The sequence below is a fragment of the Maniola hyperantus genome, chromosome 1 (genome assembly GCF_902806685.2).
Source record: "Maniola hyperantus chromosome 1, iAphHyp1.2, whole genome shotgun sequence".
NCBI lineage: Eukaryota > Metazoa > Arthropoda > Insecta > Lepidoptera > Nymphalidae > Maniola > Maniola hyperantus.
This window is the reverse complement of record NC_048536.1, coordinates 12703206-12721360: the sequence shown is the minus strand read 5'-3', so window position 1 is coordinate 12721360 and position 18155 is coordinate 12703206. Positions and strand designations below refer to the sequence as shown.

The 18155-nt window shown below is 39.1% G+C and overlaps 3 protein-coding genes across 3 annotated transcripts; 2 read left to right on the top strand and 1 right to left on the bottom strand.

The window, feature by feature from the left end:
• Positions 1 to 823: 823 nt before the first annotated feature.
• LOC117984374 (mitochondrial import inner membrane translocase subunit Tim21) lies at positions 824 to 2644 on the top strand. Its single transcript, XM_069498069.1, has 3 exons — positions 824 to 1265; positions 1675 to 1857; positions 2410 to 2644. Exons 1-3 carry the CDS (start codon positions 936 to 938, stop codon positions 2563 to 2565), a joined length of 669 nt encoding a protein of 222 aa, XP_069354170.1. The 5' UTR covers positions 824 to 935; the 3' UTR covers positions 2566 to 2644.
• A 452-nt stretch (positions 2645 to 3096) lies between these two features.
• On the bottom strand, positions 3097 to 6235 carry LOC117984182 (transmembrane protein 231). Its single transcript, XM_034970799.2, has 5 exons — positions 5953 to 6235; positions 5305 to 5474; positions 4596 to 4724; positions 3886 to 4114; positions 3097 to 3602 (listed from the first exon to the last, which is right to left on the bottom strand). Exons 1-5 carry the CDS (start codon positions 6089 to 6091, stop codon positions 3343 to 3345), a joined length of 927 nt encoding a protein of 308 aa, XP_034826690.1. The 5' UTR covers positions 6092 to 6235; the 3' UTR covers positions 3097 to 3342.
• Positions 6236 to 8396: 2161 nt separating this feature from the next.
• LOC117983788 (hemocyte protein-glutamine gamma-glutamyltransferase-like) lies at positions 8397 to 12931 on the top strand. The gene is made up of 9 exons (XM_034970409.2): positions 8397 to 9142; positions 9391 to 10229; positions 10313 to 10508; positions 10591 to 10779; positions 10857 to 11076; positions 11236 to 11500; positions 11589 to 11873; positions 11960 to 12085; positions 12174 to 12931. Exons 1-9 carry the CDS (start codon positions 8539 to 8541, stop codon positions 12324 to 12326), a joined length of 2877 nt encoding a protein of 958 aa, XP_034826300.1. The 5' UTR covers positions 8397 to 8538; the 3' UTR covers positions 12327 to 12931.
• The last annotated feature ends 5224 nt before the right edge of the window (positions 12932 to 18155 follow it).

Below are 18155 nucleotides of genomic sequence, written 5' to 3'. Positions count from 1 at the left end.
TGATGCAAAACTAACAATAGTGTTAAGCCGAATTAAAAATAGCCGAACTCCATACATGGAGTTCGGCCGTGGTGTTAAAAAAAAACCACTTAGAGAAAAAAAAAACAGGCAAGACATATTTTCTATAGCTAATTTATGTTACTGTGATAACGAAAATGCAAAAAAGTGAACTTGGACGACATGCAGAACGCTAACCACTTGATTTATTGTGGTTTGAGTTTAGACGCCTTGTCCATGTTCCGATGTTCCGCTTAAACATTTCAGATATATTATTTTAGCATTATTTAAAAAAATATCAAATATCAACAATTGGGGCCGATTCTCTAGTACACAATCTCTAAAATAAACTAAATTAATAGGTCTAAATCTAGTGCTTTCCTTTTCCGCAAGCAACATTATGAAAGGGATAGCAATAGGTTTAGACGTGATATTTTAGTTTAGTTTAGAGATTGTGTACAAAGGAATTACATTCTAATAACCACAATGACATTCTAATAAGCTTATTAGAATGTCATTGAATATCAATATTGTTTTGGTTGTAGTACATGGTGCTGTCACAAGAACGACAGTGGCGCCCTCATTTAATTTATGCTCTTTTCGGTCGATTTATACAGTGTTTAGCTATGGTTTTGCTTGTAAACCAGCAAACATCCGTCCGCCTGGACCCATAATCAATCTCATAGATAACTTAAGTTTTGCTATGGTGCTATGGTTGCATTCCAGAAATCAGCTGATTTCCGCGTTAGTTGTTCATCTGTGGTTATCTTTTTGACACTGACATTTATAGCGCGAAAAAATCAAAAAATTGGGTAGGGTACCTACCTACCTTTTATCTTTTATCGTACCTACTTTTCCAGTTTGCTTTGATCCTCAGAGTTTGATTCACAGAGTACTTTTGCTTTGATCTTTAGTTTAGGGTTAAGTAAATTTTAATTATGACTATAATTTCAAAATTACTACGTGCAAATAGATCAATTGACCTTATTCCAGTGAGCGTAGGAATAAATAAACTTCGAAGCGGTCGTTGCTATGCTACGGCAAAAGAAAAGGGGTTAACACAAAGTCAAGAAAGAGTTGAAATATCCAGAGATGTCCGGCCGCTCGGTGAAAAGATTAAAGAGACGAGTAAAACTGTGTCTTATACTGGTATTATCTTAGTTGGTCTAGGAGTTACTGGCATTATATTTTATTACGTGTTTCGTGAATTGTTTTCTAGCAATAGCCCCAACAGCATATATTCAGTAGCGCTAGAAAAATGTAAAAACGTAAGTAATCAACGGCATATTTTTATTTATATCAAATTTACCGTAAACTCTAAAAAAATCTTGTAGGGCCGTTCAGGCAATCTGTATTGGCTTACCTGTTCTGCAGTGGCAGCTGTAGAGCGCACTTTGACTGCTCAGATTTATATTATTGAGTTAAAATGAGATTATGTGAGAGATATATATCCATCTCATTTAAAATTTGTCTTAAGCCTAAGCAAAGTCATAGTGTGTTCTATAGATCTCACCCTTAGATTCTAGCATCCATCTAGATCCATCATTTAGAATAAACAAATATATTGTGGGTGTGAACATGATCTCAGTAATAGTCAAGTTGTTTGAAAGTTACACAATCACTAACAGACACACCAACTATAAATTAAATAGGTGTATAAAGATGTATTTTTTACAGGACCCAAGAATAGAAGAAGCCCTCGGTTCTCCTATAAAAGGATATGGTGAGGAGACTACAAGGAGGCGAAGGACTAGAGTCAGTCATGCTGTGTATGAAAAGGATGGAGTTAAACATATGAGAATGAGATTCTATATCAAGGGAATTAGGAACAAAGGTGTTGCTGAATTAGACATGAAGCAGGTTCGTAATATTACAATAATCGACTATTATTGCAGTTATAGTGGCACCTGACAGGTGTTATATAATATGTGCAAAAGGAGAAAGAAAAGCCTTGACACATCAATCCAGCCCAAACTCTTGGAATTTTTAAATACATATCTGACAGCTAGGCCATGGTTCAATTCTTCGGCGTCGGTCGTGATCCCAAAATCAAGTTTTTGCTATGTATTTAAAAATTATCTAGAAACTAGCTGATGCCCGCGACTGTACGACGATATGTCTGTGTGGATTTATGTTTCTCAAAGTTCCGAGAGAACTTTGATTTTCTGGGGCTATAATAATCTTACTCCATTCCAAATTTCAGCCAAATCCGTCCAGTAGTTTTTGCGTGATTGAGTAACAAACATCCATACTTTCACATTTATAATATTATTAGGATTTCCTTGAAGTGTAGGTGTAGGAAAACATCATAAAAATTATGAAATATAGAATGCTGAAATTTTGCACAAGGATTCCCTTTATAATGTAGACACTAGACATATATTATATTCATCTATATATTTTATTTTTCAGAATGAGTATGGGAACTATGAATGCAGATATCTGTTAGTGCAGCTAGATGATTACAGTGGAAAAACTTTCATCATTGAAGATAATCGTGCATTTCTGGATCATGCAAAATCTGAAGTTGGAAGCCAACAGCTGCCTACATTAACTCTTACACAGTAAATAGCCTTTAAATATTCAACCTGTAGATAAATGTACATTAATTAGATAAGTATTATGTAAATAAAATTTATTCATTATTTGTTTATTTTTTTACTAGGCATATTATACTACTACAGTTAATATCAAATGAAAAATATGTAATTTGTTTCCTTATACATAAGTAGACAGAAGTCAGAACACATAAATCATCACAAATATAGTAATACTGTTTCATTAACATGGTGATACCCATGTGGATTTAGTTTTTTTAATATCCTGTGGGAACTGTTCAATTTTCCGGGATAAAAAGAAGGCTATGTCTGTCCCTGGGATGCAAGCTATCTTTGTACCAAATTTCGTCAAAATCGGTTGAACGGATGGGACGTGAAAAGCTAGCAGACAGACACACTTTCACATTTATAATATTAGTAGATTTTCAAATTGTTTTTGGTAACATCTGATTTATGTTTCATGTTGATCTACAGTAATGTAACTGTAGTGTAGATGCACCATTTATATACCTATGTGCATCACAGGTGAAATAAAAACTAAATTCAACACTTGTAAGTGCAACAAGAAAAGTACTGAATTAATGAAACTTAAATGTAAAATAATACTGCTTCATTCTTAAGCAACTACACAACCCAAATTTATATCTTTGTACTTAATATCTTTGGTAATAATATCAAAGGTTAAGCAGCTGTTTAAAAAAGACTGGATTAGTACATAATAGCTGCTGAGCAAGGGTTTCCATAACTGAAATATGGAACATTACCATTGTCCTTCTTGAAAATATAACTAGTCTTTCTTTCTCCAAGGAATTATCTCCCAAGCCATCAGTAAACGATTGCTGAAGACAAATTTTCTTATCCTTCCAAATAACCAGTAGAAGATGAGAAGAAGTGACAGGTATTGTGGCCAAGCCCATTTCAGTTCTTGTATAAGACTTGGAGTATATCGAAATTTCATTTCTGCAATTCTTAGATTAATACTCAGATCCATAGTACCAGTGTGGCCATTTTGTGTTCTTGAATAGATGGGATTGACTACTGTTGTAACTGTAAAGATATTGAATTATATTGAATGAATGAGTCTATTGTAACACCACAAAAATCAGTAGAGACCAAAATACAAAAGCCCAACCAAATATAATATTATTGGTATTTGATGTAAAATGACATAGCTACAGATAGAGGTAGATAGGTAGTGCAATAATATACTTATAAAAATACATAGAATATAGGTAAATGTTTAAATTATATAGTACAAATACTATACTTATTAATAATTTATTATAATTATTAAAATCTGTACAATTTAGTTTGGATAATCAAAAATTACCTTCTCTTATCAGATATTCTTCTAAAATAAAATCTACTATATTTTTGGTATTGTAATTGTCATGGTTAAATAGTGAGGTGTTGTGAGATGTATCCAGGATATTTCGCAAACATGCCAGGTGACTTGTTTGATATATTTGTAAGTCTCCATAGTATTTAAATCCACTTGGTTGACCACTGAATTCTTTGGTTAGAACTGCTAGACTTTGCATTTGAAGAGGGCAAACATTCTGAAATATAATTTAACAAAATTATTTGATTTAGTAATATAATAGGCTAATGGCAAGGCTAGGGGAAAGAAAGAGAAAAATTTGGTTTAGTAATGGCCAGTGGCGTGCAGGTCATAGAGGCATAAATGCACTGCTTACCCCAGTTGTAATAGCTCAATGCATATTTTTCATTATGACCTGCCAGTAAACACGTTTCTACCTAACTAATGCCTACCCTGGCTTCAAACACTGTGCACGCCACTGGTAATGGCACAGTTCACAGTTATAAAACTTGTAATAAAACCTTGAGGCTTCACATACACTAGCACTTAGCAGGCGTCTAATGTAGGCTATGAAACAACTAGGTATATGACATGGACCGTTGTGTTTTAAATATTTTAATACTTTTAAATCTTTGATTTCACACTTAGGGCTCAAATACCTAATATTTGACAGATATCAACATTATTTGGTAAATGGTTAGTTATTATTATCTACTTACCCTTATTTGGAAGTCAATACCTAATATTAATATAATGGAACTTATAATTCTACCCTTTGGTACAATAAGGTCAAACTTAAATTTAAGAATATCATTCTTCCCATCTTTATTAATGTCATCTTCTTGTATCTGTAATCAACAAAATAGAACAATAATCAGACATCTATTAGTATTTACTATTTACATATTTCATACTAGGGCTGATGCCAGCAACTTCCTTTGGATAGATTTAGGTTTTTAAAAATCCTGCGAACTCAGAATAAATTAGTCTATAGCATTGTCCAAATATTTAACAGCTACATATTATATCCATGCAAAAAATTACGGCATACCGTTACCGGCCGCAGCATGACTTACTAAAAAAACAAACACACTTTTGCATTTATAATTTGGGTAATTAGTAATAATAATTATTATAGTCTCCAAAATAGTTGATCTTCTTCATTCTGGGCTAGTTTCTGCACTTTAATGTTTGTCTATTGTGCGTTAAAAAAAAATAGTTGATGCCATGTCCAAAATTCAAAAACTTCACAAAAATAGGTGCAGGTTCAAATCCTATGACTTCTGATATTTGGATAGCATAAGGTATCTGTAGTTCAAATTTTCTACAGTATAGTCTGATGAAAGTTAACTTCAAAGTTAATCTATTAAACCTACCTTGTAAAGAAACTGTGTACATTCGTAAAATGAAAACAAAAATTAAGCTTACTTGAATTTCTACACAATTTTCTTCATCTGCAACTCTATCACCATCTAGAGCAGCTGCATCACCGCATATAATATTAACGCTAGGGTCATCAGTCTCTGCTATAAGTAAGTAATCATATGTGGAGTGTACAAGTGGTTGTTCATAGAAGTATGATGACTTCAACCAAAATCCTGGAAGGTAAGCATACTTAAAATAATTTGCTATGAATTACCCGTTACTAGATAGACTAGTAATTTAATTTTTAAAACAACTAAGCTGTGCAGTAAGAACAGAATATTAAAAAAAATTTAAGACTCCTAACAGATATCTATAGTATATCTGTTGGGAGTATCAAACATTTTCTTGTACCTACTGTTCAAGTGCCAAACTAGATACCTACTTATATTATTCCAAAATCTAAAATCTAAATGCATGATTTTTAAAATTACAATCCTTAGTAAAAAGCAATGATGACGTTGGATGGTTGGAGTGCGCTTGCTTATTCACTCTTGCTTGGAAGACATCAATGTATGAAGGTATTTAGTTGCAGGAAAGTGGAAACATTGAAAAAATTAATTTAAAATTTCCACACCTTAGTCCTTAGCAGTTTGTATCACAAATGTTGAGCAAAAAACGTTTCGTGCGAGGTTAGACACTTAGATAACTTACCTCTACTTCTGTAGGCTACAACAAAAGGCAAAACAATAGTCGATATTGTTGTTATTACTGTAAACAATGTCGCTTTCGATAGTAAACGACTTTTGTACTGGACCTCAACGCTATGACTGAAAAGTTTATAAAGTGCCATTGGTAGGTATTAATTATTGTGATATCTCGTTGCATTGTACTTTTCAATATTATTGGCTACTGAACAGATACTAAGTTCGTTGAATTTTTAAAATATAAATATTTGCTTCATTTTGCAAATTGCAATGTTTATTGATTGGGTGAATTGACATTGACAATTGCTGACATTAACAATTTATGATTGACATATTATTTTGTGATACAAACAAAGCAGTTGCCTAGCAACTAGTGTTGCAAAGTTATCAAGTGTTGCAAGATCATTCATATTTAAGTTTATAAAAAAAAGTATTAATATTAGTTAGTTAACTAATAACTCACCCTGTTCCTAAACTTTTTGGTAGAACGAATTTTTTTTTTTTTTTTTTTTTTTATTCAGATACAAGTTAGCCCTTGACTGCAATCTCACCTGGTGGTAAGTGATGATGCAGTCTAAGATGATAGCGGGCTAACCTGGAAGGGGTATGGCAGTTTTTATTAAACCCATACCCCTTTGGTTTCTACACGGCATCGTACCGGAACGCTAAATCGCTTGGCGGCACGGCTTTGCCGGTAGGGTGGTAACTAGCCACGGCCGAAGCCTCCCACCAGACCAGACCAGAAATTTAGAAATTATAAAATTCCAAACCCCTGCCAGGAATCGAACCCGGGACCTCCCACTCTTAAGACCACAGCGCTCACCACTGCGCCAGGGAGGTCGTCGAAGTTGTTTAAAACAATTAAAACAGTAAGATCCGAGGCCCGTCCCCACTGTTCAGTAGTCAGTGGGTAGCCCAACTAAACAAATAAACCATGTACCTACCTACCTATGTAGGTAGTTAGTTACTTACCTAGATTGTGGGGAGCTATAGGTAAAGTTTTCTAGATTCGCTTCGTCTCACAGCCTCACAAAAGGCACTCTTTATATTGTATTTAGCCTACCTATCAGCTAACATTCCGGTGTCAGTTACCATGTGGTTTCTACGTTTTGTGTAGCCAGTAGACAATAGGTAGACCTCTGTTAATGGCCTGATAGGCAATTTTAAAAAGGATATAGTTTAATGGTTTCTACAGCGCAGCGCAGCGGTAAGAACTCTCGCTGAGACGTCCTGGATTTGATTCCCAAATAAAAATTAAAAATAATGTTATCTGTCTAACTGTAGGTAGCTAACTAATTAAGTAGGTACCTGGTGTCTTTTAATTACTTAATTTTTAGGGTTCCGTCCCTCAAAAGGAAAAACGGAACCCTTATAGGATCACTTTGTTGTCTGTCTGTCTGTCTGTTTGTCTGTCTGTCTGTCTGTCTATCTGTCTGTCCGTCTGTCTGTCAAGAAACCTACAGGGTACTTCCCGTTGACCTAGAATCATGAAATTTGGCAGGTAGGTAGATCTTATAGCTGACATTTGGGGAAAAATCTGAAAACCGTGAATTTGTGGTTACATCACACGAAAAATAAATTGTGGTCATGAATTAATAATTAGTATTTTCAATTTTCTAAGTAAGATAACTATATCTAGTGGGGTATCATATGAAAGGTCTTCACCTGTGCATTCTAAAACAGATTTTTATTTATTTTTATGTATCATAGTTTTTGAATTATCCTGCAAAATGTTGAAAAAATACGACTGTAGTACGGAACCCTCATTGCGCGAGCCTGACTCGAACTTGGCCGGTTTTTTTATGGTACATAAGTAGTGTATTCATTATCTTGTATGGCCTAGTGGTAAGCGGTGATAACCTAATTAACTACTAGTGGTTAAGACCATAAGACGTTCGCCTCCTGTTCGGGGGGGTCGCGGTCGCGGGTTCGATCCCATCCCAGGCACGTAATCAAATATAGGTACACAGTTAACGCACACACAAACATTATGGAGAACTCTCAGCCATGCAGCTAAGAGTTCTCCAAAATATTTCCAAAGGTGTGTGTTAAGACTGCCAGTCTGCATTTGGCCAGCTTGGTGAACTATGGCCTAAATTCTTCAAATTCTGAGAGGTGATCCGTGCTCAGTTTGTGGGGGCCGGCAAAGGGTTGTTGATGGTGATGGGTGATGATTTTTATATGGTTGTTGTTTTATAATACTTAATGGTTTCAAAAACAAATTTTATTGTAGCGGAACTAACTCTAAAATAAAAAACTGCGTTCTAATGATTTCCTGAAAAATACTTATTTGTCGTGTGTTCCTAAATGAAATTTTACTAAACCGAACTTAGTGGTAGGTAGGTATGAGTAGGTTTTCATTATATTATAATGTCTATTTGCTTTCCTGGTTAGAAACAAGTCAGTGAATGCAGACAATAGCTATGAACAAAGCTGGGCGCCTGACAACTGACACCGGAGCGGTGAATGATCCCTTACAAATCCTGTTGTATATAAAGGTTCCTGAGTTGATTAGGAACAGCATTCGCTCTGGTTTCGGGCCGGGGTACAGTACAGTTCTGTTAGTATAGTCCATGCTTATACCAAAAAAAGCATGGAGAAGATGTCCTCAAGCATGACGTCTAGCATAACCGGCATGGGTCTTGGTGGAATTACAGGATTGACAACTGCAATAAGCACTCTCAGCTGTGCAAGGGAACAGCAAATAACAATTGGAGGGATGGCTTCAAACTATGTCCCAGGATTGTCAGCGAATTATAACATTTCGAGTTTTTGCCAACGTCCAGGCCAAAGTCGTCGTTGCCCAATTGCCAAGGCAGGACCTACGGCTCAACCTGGACCTGGACGTTCTCACAGCGCTGGGGCCCTCAAACATTCATCAAGGAACAACCCAAATACAGCGTACGCTCATGATCTCATCTGCAAGCTGGCTGATCAAAATGAACGTAGACGACTCCAGGAAACTCTAGAATTGGTTCCCCAAAGCTATTATTCGCAGCAACCACTTAAGGTGGAATTAACTGAATTTTATGCTCGTGATAATGGTAAAGATCACCATACTGACCAATATGAATTGGTGAATGATGCCACCCTTCCAAACCCGGTCTTGCGAAGAGGCCAGAACTTCTTCTTTGCCATGCGTTTTGACAGAATCTGCGACAAGCAACAAGATATAATTCGAATCGTGTTCAGTCTTGGTAAGTAAACAAATTTACAACTTTAAAGTTCTTAGTTTCTTACTTTTACTTATAAGTATAATATAGATTTAGTATGCGCACGTCATTCTTCCCGGTGTTGGGCCTACTATTAGGTTAATACTAGTATAGGTAGATGAATAGTAATTCCTGTCTGACGTTGTTTATTACACCTAAAAAGTTATACTTTGAAAACGATCCTATTACTAATAGAAGAAATTGATGGGTTTTAATATCTGATATAATTTCAGGTCCGAAACCATGCGTTACGAAGGGAACTCGAGTTGTTTTAACAGTTAATTGGAGCACGCAACAAACTGTCTTTCAACATGCCCGTGATGTTATTGGTATGGGAATGGGTATGGCCGTGTCACGCATACAAGAGACTAGTAGTGCTTCAATGGCTCCAGCAGCAACAATTACTACTATTAGTGCTATTAGTGGTCCAATAAGCGGCATCAGAGAAACTGCAACATATGCGTGTCGTCGTAGTTCCTTTAGCAGCGATCCTGTGCCTCAGCAACAAAGCCCTCTTAGTCCACACGGGGCTGCGGAACCACCACGACCCGTCGTTGAACGACATAGTGGGCCACCCCAGCCGCCTTCAACTGGACGCAGCTATGGTTCTCATCACGGATCAACGCAAAATTTGGCGTCCGTCGCTAACGAGATGGAAAAGTGGGATTTGAGTATTCAACGCCAAGACGGAAATACGATTACATTTCAAGTCCACGTACCAGCTTCTGCTCCAGTTGGAGTTTGGAATTGCTGGATCCAAACTCAGAGACTAGGACAGCGTGATAATCGTCAAGATTACAAGTGTGATGAAGATATTTATATCTTATTCAATCCATGGTGCCGCGAGGACTCAGTTTACATGGACAGCGAATTGTCAAGAAAGGAATATATTCTTAATGAGCAAGGAAAAATATGGAGCGGCACGTGGCGCCAACCTAAAGGTCGTAAATGGATTTTCGGACAGTTCGATGACGTAGTGCTTCCAGCTTGCATCTATTTATTAGAGCGAAGTGGGCTGGAACATTCAGAACGTGGTAATCCTGTTCGGATTACGAGGGCGATTTCAGCTATGGCAAGTTTCGTTAGGGCTTAATACAAATTAAATGATGCAATTTTTATGCCATAAATTTTTAATAATTGTTTTTTTTACTGTAGATCAATTCTAAAGGTAATGGTGATGGCCTAATGGTCGGTCGATACGATGGTGAATATAAAGACGGGGTATCTCCACATTCATGGACTGGTTCGGTTGCTATTCTTGAACGATACCTAACGAACGGAGGCAGACCTGTTGAATATGGGCAGTGCTGGGTGTTCTCTGGTTTAGTGGTCACTATTTGTCGAGCTTTAGGTATTTATGAACAATTATAACACCTACTGTAAAATAAAAGTCAAATTGCAGCATTATAAAAGCTGTTTAATGTTATGTGTAGGTATTCCTTGCCGATCTGTGACAAATTACGTCTCAGCACACGATACGAATGGAACCTTCACTATCGATAAATTCTTTGACAAAGATGGGAATGAAGTACCGAATGGTCCGGATGAAGATTGTTTTGACTCGTGCTGGAACTTCCATGTGTGGAACGATGTATGGATGCAAAGGACAGACTTGCCACAGGGTACGTACAAGTATTTACTGCAATGCAATTTGTGTATGTTCAATTCATTCAATTGTAGGTAACTTGTTTTTTGGTAGGATATGGTGGGTGGCAGATAATAGATGCTACTCCTCAGGAGGAAGCTGAATCTGTATACAAGTGTGGCCCAGCTAGTGTGGAGGCTGTTCGTCGTGGGGAAGTTGGCTTCCAATATGATACACCCTTTATGTACTCTCAGATAAATGCTGAGTTATGCCACTTCCAAGAGGAAGAATCCTCTGACTGGGGTTTTGTTAGAATGGCATCTAACCAATATCAGTAAGCATTTTAAACTATATCATAATGTGCACTAATATAACAATAAATAAATGAATTATTTGACTGAAGTGATGATGCATTTAAGATTGAGCTTGCTTAACTTTATGAGATATGGCAAGTAGTAGGTACCTATCATGTATTTACACTGTTTGTTTTCAGGGTTGGACGGAAGATTATAACTAAGGATCCAAGTCGCGAAGACGACGAGGGGGATAGTGATTTGTTAGAGATTACTCACGAATACAAACCCGTTGAAAGTCCTTCTCCGGAACGTCTTTCTGTTATTGCTTCTTCTCGCGGTTTTCAACGTTTGCAACAATATTACGAACTTCCTGATCGTAGTTCAGAGGATGTCGTTTTTGACTTAATGGATATTGAACCTATACCTTACGGTCAGCCCTTCGATTGCACGATGAATATTCAGGTAGTGTCTATTTTTTTTTAATATTTATTAATATTATTAATGTAATTTTACGTGTTAACGATTGGGTAATGTCAATTTGTTTTGATAGAACAAATCACCCGAAGACCGAACAATCTGGTGTGTACTGACAGCTTCTTCGTGTTATTACACGGGTGCTATTGCAGCCCGAGTGCGAAGATCTCAAGGGGAATTTATTGTAAGGGCAGGCCAGCGTGAAGCCCTCAAACTGAATGTGACACCGCAAGAGTACATGGACAAGTTGGTTGATCATGCAATGGTGAAGGTGCACGCGATGGCTTTTGTCAAGCAAACACAGCAAGCTTGGTCCGAGGAGGACGATATCGCACTGCACAAGCCGAAACTTCAAGTGCAGGTATTAGGGTTCTCATAACATAAATTAATTTATTAGGTAATTTGAGTTAAATAACTACTTATTTATCATTTTTATTATCTTTTTAGACAAGGAGCCAACCCAGCATTGGTCAGGACTGTGGAATAACTTTTAGCTTCCAAAATCCGTTGAGTGTTAGTTTGACGGATTGCTACTTCACTTTCGAAGGTTCTGGTGTGCAGAGGCCGCGTCAGGTAACATTTTAGAATAATTTTACGAATGGTAACAATACAAATTCTTTTTCTTAGAGAATAGGTATTGTTACGAAATTAATTGATGCAGATAAAGTTTCGTGACGTCAAGCCTGGCGAATTCATGAGCTACCAGGACAAGTTTGTGCCCACTCGCACTGGAGAGCTTCAGATTGTTGTGACATTCTCAACTCGGCAAATCGACGAGATCTTTGGCTGCGCTACGGTGAACGTGCGCGGCTAGCTAGCCCCCGAGCCCCGACAGCCCAAGCACGCGTCGGGGCCGCCGCTGCACCAGGCGCTTCAAGTTGACCGCTGCTATTGGTCATACATAGCGCCTGAGCACGTATTTGTGCAAGAGGAGGAAGTGCTTATATTAACATCCATGTAATATGTAAACTTCCTTTTGAAGTTTATATGGTGTATTTGCAAAGAGCAAATTGACTTTAGTGTACCAAACGGAATATAACGACTTGGCTTTGATAACAGGTTCAAGATGAGATTTACGCACCAGCACAATTTATTAAAAAGTACAAAAAAATCAATTATTCTTAAACAGAACACGATGCACGGAGTGATTTTTATAATATGTTTAATTTTAATATCTAAAGGAAACCGATGCTTCGTGTGCCATTTTGTTATAGCATTTTAATATTCCTACTAGTATTACAATTATTTTAAGATAAGGTCTGAGTTAAGATATACTCGTTGTTAATAAATTTAATATCTTTATACATTTTTAACCTCTTTTATTGTATTTTTATTGTTAGGTATTATGAACTAAAAATATTATTGCACTGTGTTTGCGTGTTTTTGGGATCTCAAAAATAATAAAGCAGTCACTGCTGAGGTTTTCTTTTATTTTCCTTCAATAGTTCTTACCCTACAATGCTTCCTACAATTTTAAAATAGGTACCTCAACCCTGAACAAGTTTTTGAATCTATCACTGTTTGGGAATGGGAATGCCATTCCTAACGCGACGAAACTCGGTGCTCTTTTCAAATTCAAGAAGCAATTTCAATTTGGCAATCGGGGTATAAGGCGGGGAGTCCCCCCCTCCCCTCATACCCCCTCCCCTCATACCCCGATTGCCATCTCGACCTGTCGCGTACTATACTACTCTACTTATAACTTGGATATCTGTAGTCTGTAGATAAATGTACCTAGATATCCTGAAAGGCACGTACGCATACCTACTTACATGAGTATCGAATTGTGTCATTATTCAAAATATTATTCACTGATAGATATAATTACTCATCGGGACTTTTGTATTCAGACGCTATCAAGCTTTAACATTCAATAAAAAGTCCCTTTTATACCTAGACTTTCTGTAAGTAGGTAGGTACTTATCAACATTGGCGCTTTTTGGGCTGCCTGTTATCTCTAGTTATTTTTTAGGCTGGCTGCCGCTGAAAATATCCCTGGACCGGAAGAACCATATGAATGAATTTTGATTTTTTAACAAAGTACCTACGAACTTTTTACAGAAACAGAACTTTTTTTAGAATACCTAAGTATTGTAAAAAAAATTCAGCCTGGCTTCATGAGGTTACTGTTTACTATACAATTGATAAACAACAACTACTTATTTTTAAGTATATTATTTTATAAAAGCAAAATGGAAACAAGCACAGCCATCGCGAAATTTTAAATATTATGTAATTTTAAATGAGAAAATAGTGGTTACCTACTAATTATTAAGTATTTACTATTTATGTCCACTGATCAAGGATATTCTCTATATAAATGTACCTGCTTAGCTCTATTTTACCTATATGGTCACTATTGAATCAACTTGTAAGTTAACTCTATATGTGGATATTCCAAGAGCACGTTCCTCAACAAATAATGTAGTTAGCGCTTTTATACCAAGACTGAGACTTTCTTGACACCTAGTTAACAAACTATTGTCTAACGACAACGTTTGCATGTGTAATGGGGCCTATCATCATCACTATAAATCCATCGTCGGCTCACTACTGAGCACGGGGTCTCCTCTCAGCAGGGTTTAGCCATAGTCCACTACCTTCCAACCCACAATCAAAATTGACATATTAAAAAAAATATTAAGCAGGTAGCTATCTACCAGCTGGGCGATTACGGTAAAATAACATGTCGCAAACTCGCTTCGCAAAAGATATTTATCCTGGTGATTTATCCTGGTAATTTATCCAGTCTGTTTATAAATCTCAATTTTGACTTGATTATTGGGTTTGAACCTTTTCTGAAAATACGTAGGTAATTAGTCCGTAATGTGCCAAGAATAGATAAACAAACATTATCTTTTCGCGCTGTTGGGGTTTCGATACTGGCACTAATAAAATTATTATTGGATAGACGCTATTTCGCGTGTAACATGCTACCTAACTACTTAGTAACTACCTAGGTACTAAGTATGTATAAATAATAAATAGTATTTTCTCTACTGCATGCTTTTAGCTGTTTACGAACTTACGGCAGTTCTTTGAGCAAGGTGTTAATACTAGGTACAGTGTATAGTGGTTTAAAAACAGAAGCTTTTGTTTCATCCTAAATACCCACTTTTCCAGATCTGAAATAACTCGGGAAACGTGCTTCCACTAAGGTTATCCAGAAATATGCAAACATTTACTGTAACAGCTAATAATAAAATGGTTATTGCAATTTGCACACAAGATGTTTGATTTCATGTGGGGTCATACCTACCTAAGTATGTACTTAAACTTACGTAGGTGTTGCGGACAGGAGCTTCGAGCCATGCGCAGCGCCGGCAATGACTGACCCTGATTGGTCGGCTGCTGACACCCCCGTGCCCCGCTACGCCTTCACCACCCGCGATCGCCTTGTCTCCCGCTCGGTATGACCGTATGCGCTTGCCGAGTGGGAGAATTAGATATAAGATCGATTTTATTGTAAAGAATCACTTCGCCTCTTGCCTTTGAACTGAGAAGAACTAGAACTTGAAGTACTGTGAACCTGAAAATAGTGAATAATAATTGTGATCAAGAAAATATACAGTCCACTGAACCCTCCGAGGAATTTGTTTTGAATCCCTCCCCAACATCTTTGGTCCTTCGAGCCGGATCAAGAATCAGAAGAACCGAAGCCTCAAGATCCGAAGTCCCAAGAACCGAAGTCTGAAGAACTGAAGGCTCAAGAACCGAAATCTCAAGAACCGAAGATCAAGATGGTTCGAACTAGGAGTCAGGCCTCAGAACATGAAGATGAACACGACGAGCACGTTGCAACGCAAGAACCGACCCCTCGCGCGACGAACCCAGCTCGCCCTGTTCAGATCCGCTTCATGGAGGCGTCTCCATCAACAAGTGCCGGTCTCCGGCAAGAACCCAGCATTGACACACGAAGGGCCTGTGAAGAACACTCCCTTCATGCTCGGCCGCCATCACCAACTCGATCAACCCGCTCGCAACGATCCACGGCGAGTACGGCTGCCCGCATGAAACAAACCGAATACGAAGCAGCGGAGCGACTTGCCGCCATTAAAATGCGTCAGTTACGACAACAACAACTGATCGAACAGCAGCAATTAGAGGTCGAAGCTGAACTGGTGCGGAAAAAGTTAGAGGCTGACTTAGCTGCTATACAGGACGACGGCCAAGGGAGCACACGAGGGCCCGAAGAAACAAACATCACGAACTTACGCACGGAAGATTGGTTGCGCCGCGCCGATCTTACACGAGGAGAGCCACCCACCGACCTGCGCGAGAGACCCGAACCCCTCCCGCCGCTGCACCCCCTGTAAGACTCGGCACGAACATCACCGAACCCCGATCCGAACACTATTACGAAGATCGCCGAACTCGCTCACCAACGCCGAATCACTCACGAAACCGAAGCTTAGAAGCCCTGGTGGAATGTTTCAACCAAATGAGCCAATACCGACCACCACCACGATCATCTACGGAGCTACCTACATTCAGCGGGTCTGAGAACGAATGGCTGCCGTTCAAAGCATCCATGCGAGATTCGACGCGGCTTCACAAGTTCTCACCGATTCAGAACATGCAACGCCTGCGCAACGCATTGAAAGGAGAAGCCCGAGACGCCGTTGCTTCGCTTTTGTACACGGCTTGTGACCCGACGGAAGTTATGGAAGCTCTAGAACAGAGCTTCGGCCGTCCAGAAGCCTTGATCGATAAGGCGTTAGACGAGATCAAGCTACTACCACCCTTGGGACCGACTACAACCGAACTGAACGTCTTCGCTGTCAAAGTGAGAAACATCGTGGCTACGATCACCAATGTTGAAGGCCTCGACGGATGTCTCCAGAACAGAATGCTCACCAGAGACATCGTAGAAAAACTACCACCTGACCTAAGAAGAAGCTTCGCCAGATATGCTTCAGAGAACCGTCGCCCAAAAGAACCGCATATTGTGATCCTTTCTCGCTTTTTGAACAACGAGGCAGCAATAGGCTTGGAGTTTACCTACTCTAAGCCACTGGCTCCAATCACATTGAACCAGAAAGAACCACATCCAAGATCCACAAGAACCGTATCCACAACATGGAAGAACCACGAACCCAACATGTTCACTGCCAATGACAAAGAGCAGTGTCAGTGCTGTGGTGGTGACCACAAACCACCACAGTGCGAGAAGATCAAAGACATGAGCATCAACGCACGTTGGGATTGGGCCAAAGCAAGCAGAGTTTGCTTCAAATGCCTAACGAAGAACCACCCACGAACCGAGTGCAAGGCGAAGCAATGCGGTGTTAACGGCTGCATTCATTCGCATCACCCGCTATTGCACGAACGTAGCCCTACAAGCGAGGCATCACATACGAACCACGATGCCTCACAAGTAGAACACGTGCTCCACCTAAGCACCGATGACTCAACAGAACCAGTCAGATGCCAACATCATGAACCATCAAAACCCGCAGAGAACAACGTCTCTTTCAAGCGAACGACTCATGATCCAAACCAGAAAGATGACGAGAGAGCAATGAAGAATCTAGTAGAAGAAACAGTAGAACTCCAACTCCCCCGGTATTGTAATACGAGGGGAGTGCGATCCCATGAGCATCCTTTCCACGAAGTCGGAGCTCCAGCCTACACTGCAATAATACCTCCGCAAACTAATACCACGACGATGGAAGAACGAGATGAGATCCCGAAAGCCAACCACTTCAACTGTACAAGCCATCGATATACTAGACGACTACGAAGATCTCCAAGCTCAAAGAAGCGTCAACCTGAGCAAACCATAAAGCTGTGGAGCACCGCAGATCAAGAAGAGAGCGGTGCTAACGAACCGACCAGGCTGTTCACTGGTCACATCATCCAGACAACGAAACGTCTGGCTGAACCTAAGCCGACGAACTGGCTTGACAACATACCTGCGAACTCACCTACGAAGCCACTGCTCGCAGTTGAACACCGCACAACAAAATACGCCAGTAACAAACTGGTTGAGAACTGCATGCTTGCATCGACCCAATGCAGACCTCGAGATGGTAAACCTGTGGTGCATTCGGAACCAAATGTGAATGCACACCACGTCATTGTAAGAAATCAAGACCGCATCTTTCTTCGATCCAAGAAGAAGCTCACCGTCCTGACGAGGAAAAGGAAGCAACGCAAGAGCTATGCTGAGGGGAGAAATGTTGCGGACAGGAGCTTCGAGCCATGCGCAGCGCCGGCAATGACTGACCCTGATTGGTCGGCTGCTGACACCCCCGTGCCCCGCTACGCCTTCACCACCCGCGATCGCCTTGTCTCCCGCTCGGTATGACCGTATGCGCTTGCCGAGTGGGAGAATTAGATATAAGATCGATTTTATTGTAAAGAATCACTTCGCCTCTTGCCTTTGAACTGAGAAGAACTAGAACTTGAAGTACTGTGAACCTGAAAATAGTGAATAATAATTGTGATCAAGAAAATATACAGTCCACTGAACCCTCCGAGGAATTTGTTTTGAAGGTATGTAGTTATAAATATTATTTTTATACATCACTAGCTGACTAGCTGATGCCCGCGATTTCGTCCGCGTGTGTTTAGGTTTTTAAAATTCCACAGGAATTCATTAGTTTTCTTGATAAAAAGTAGAACTTAGTATGTCACTCTC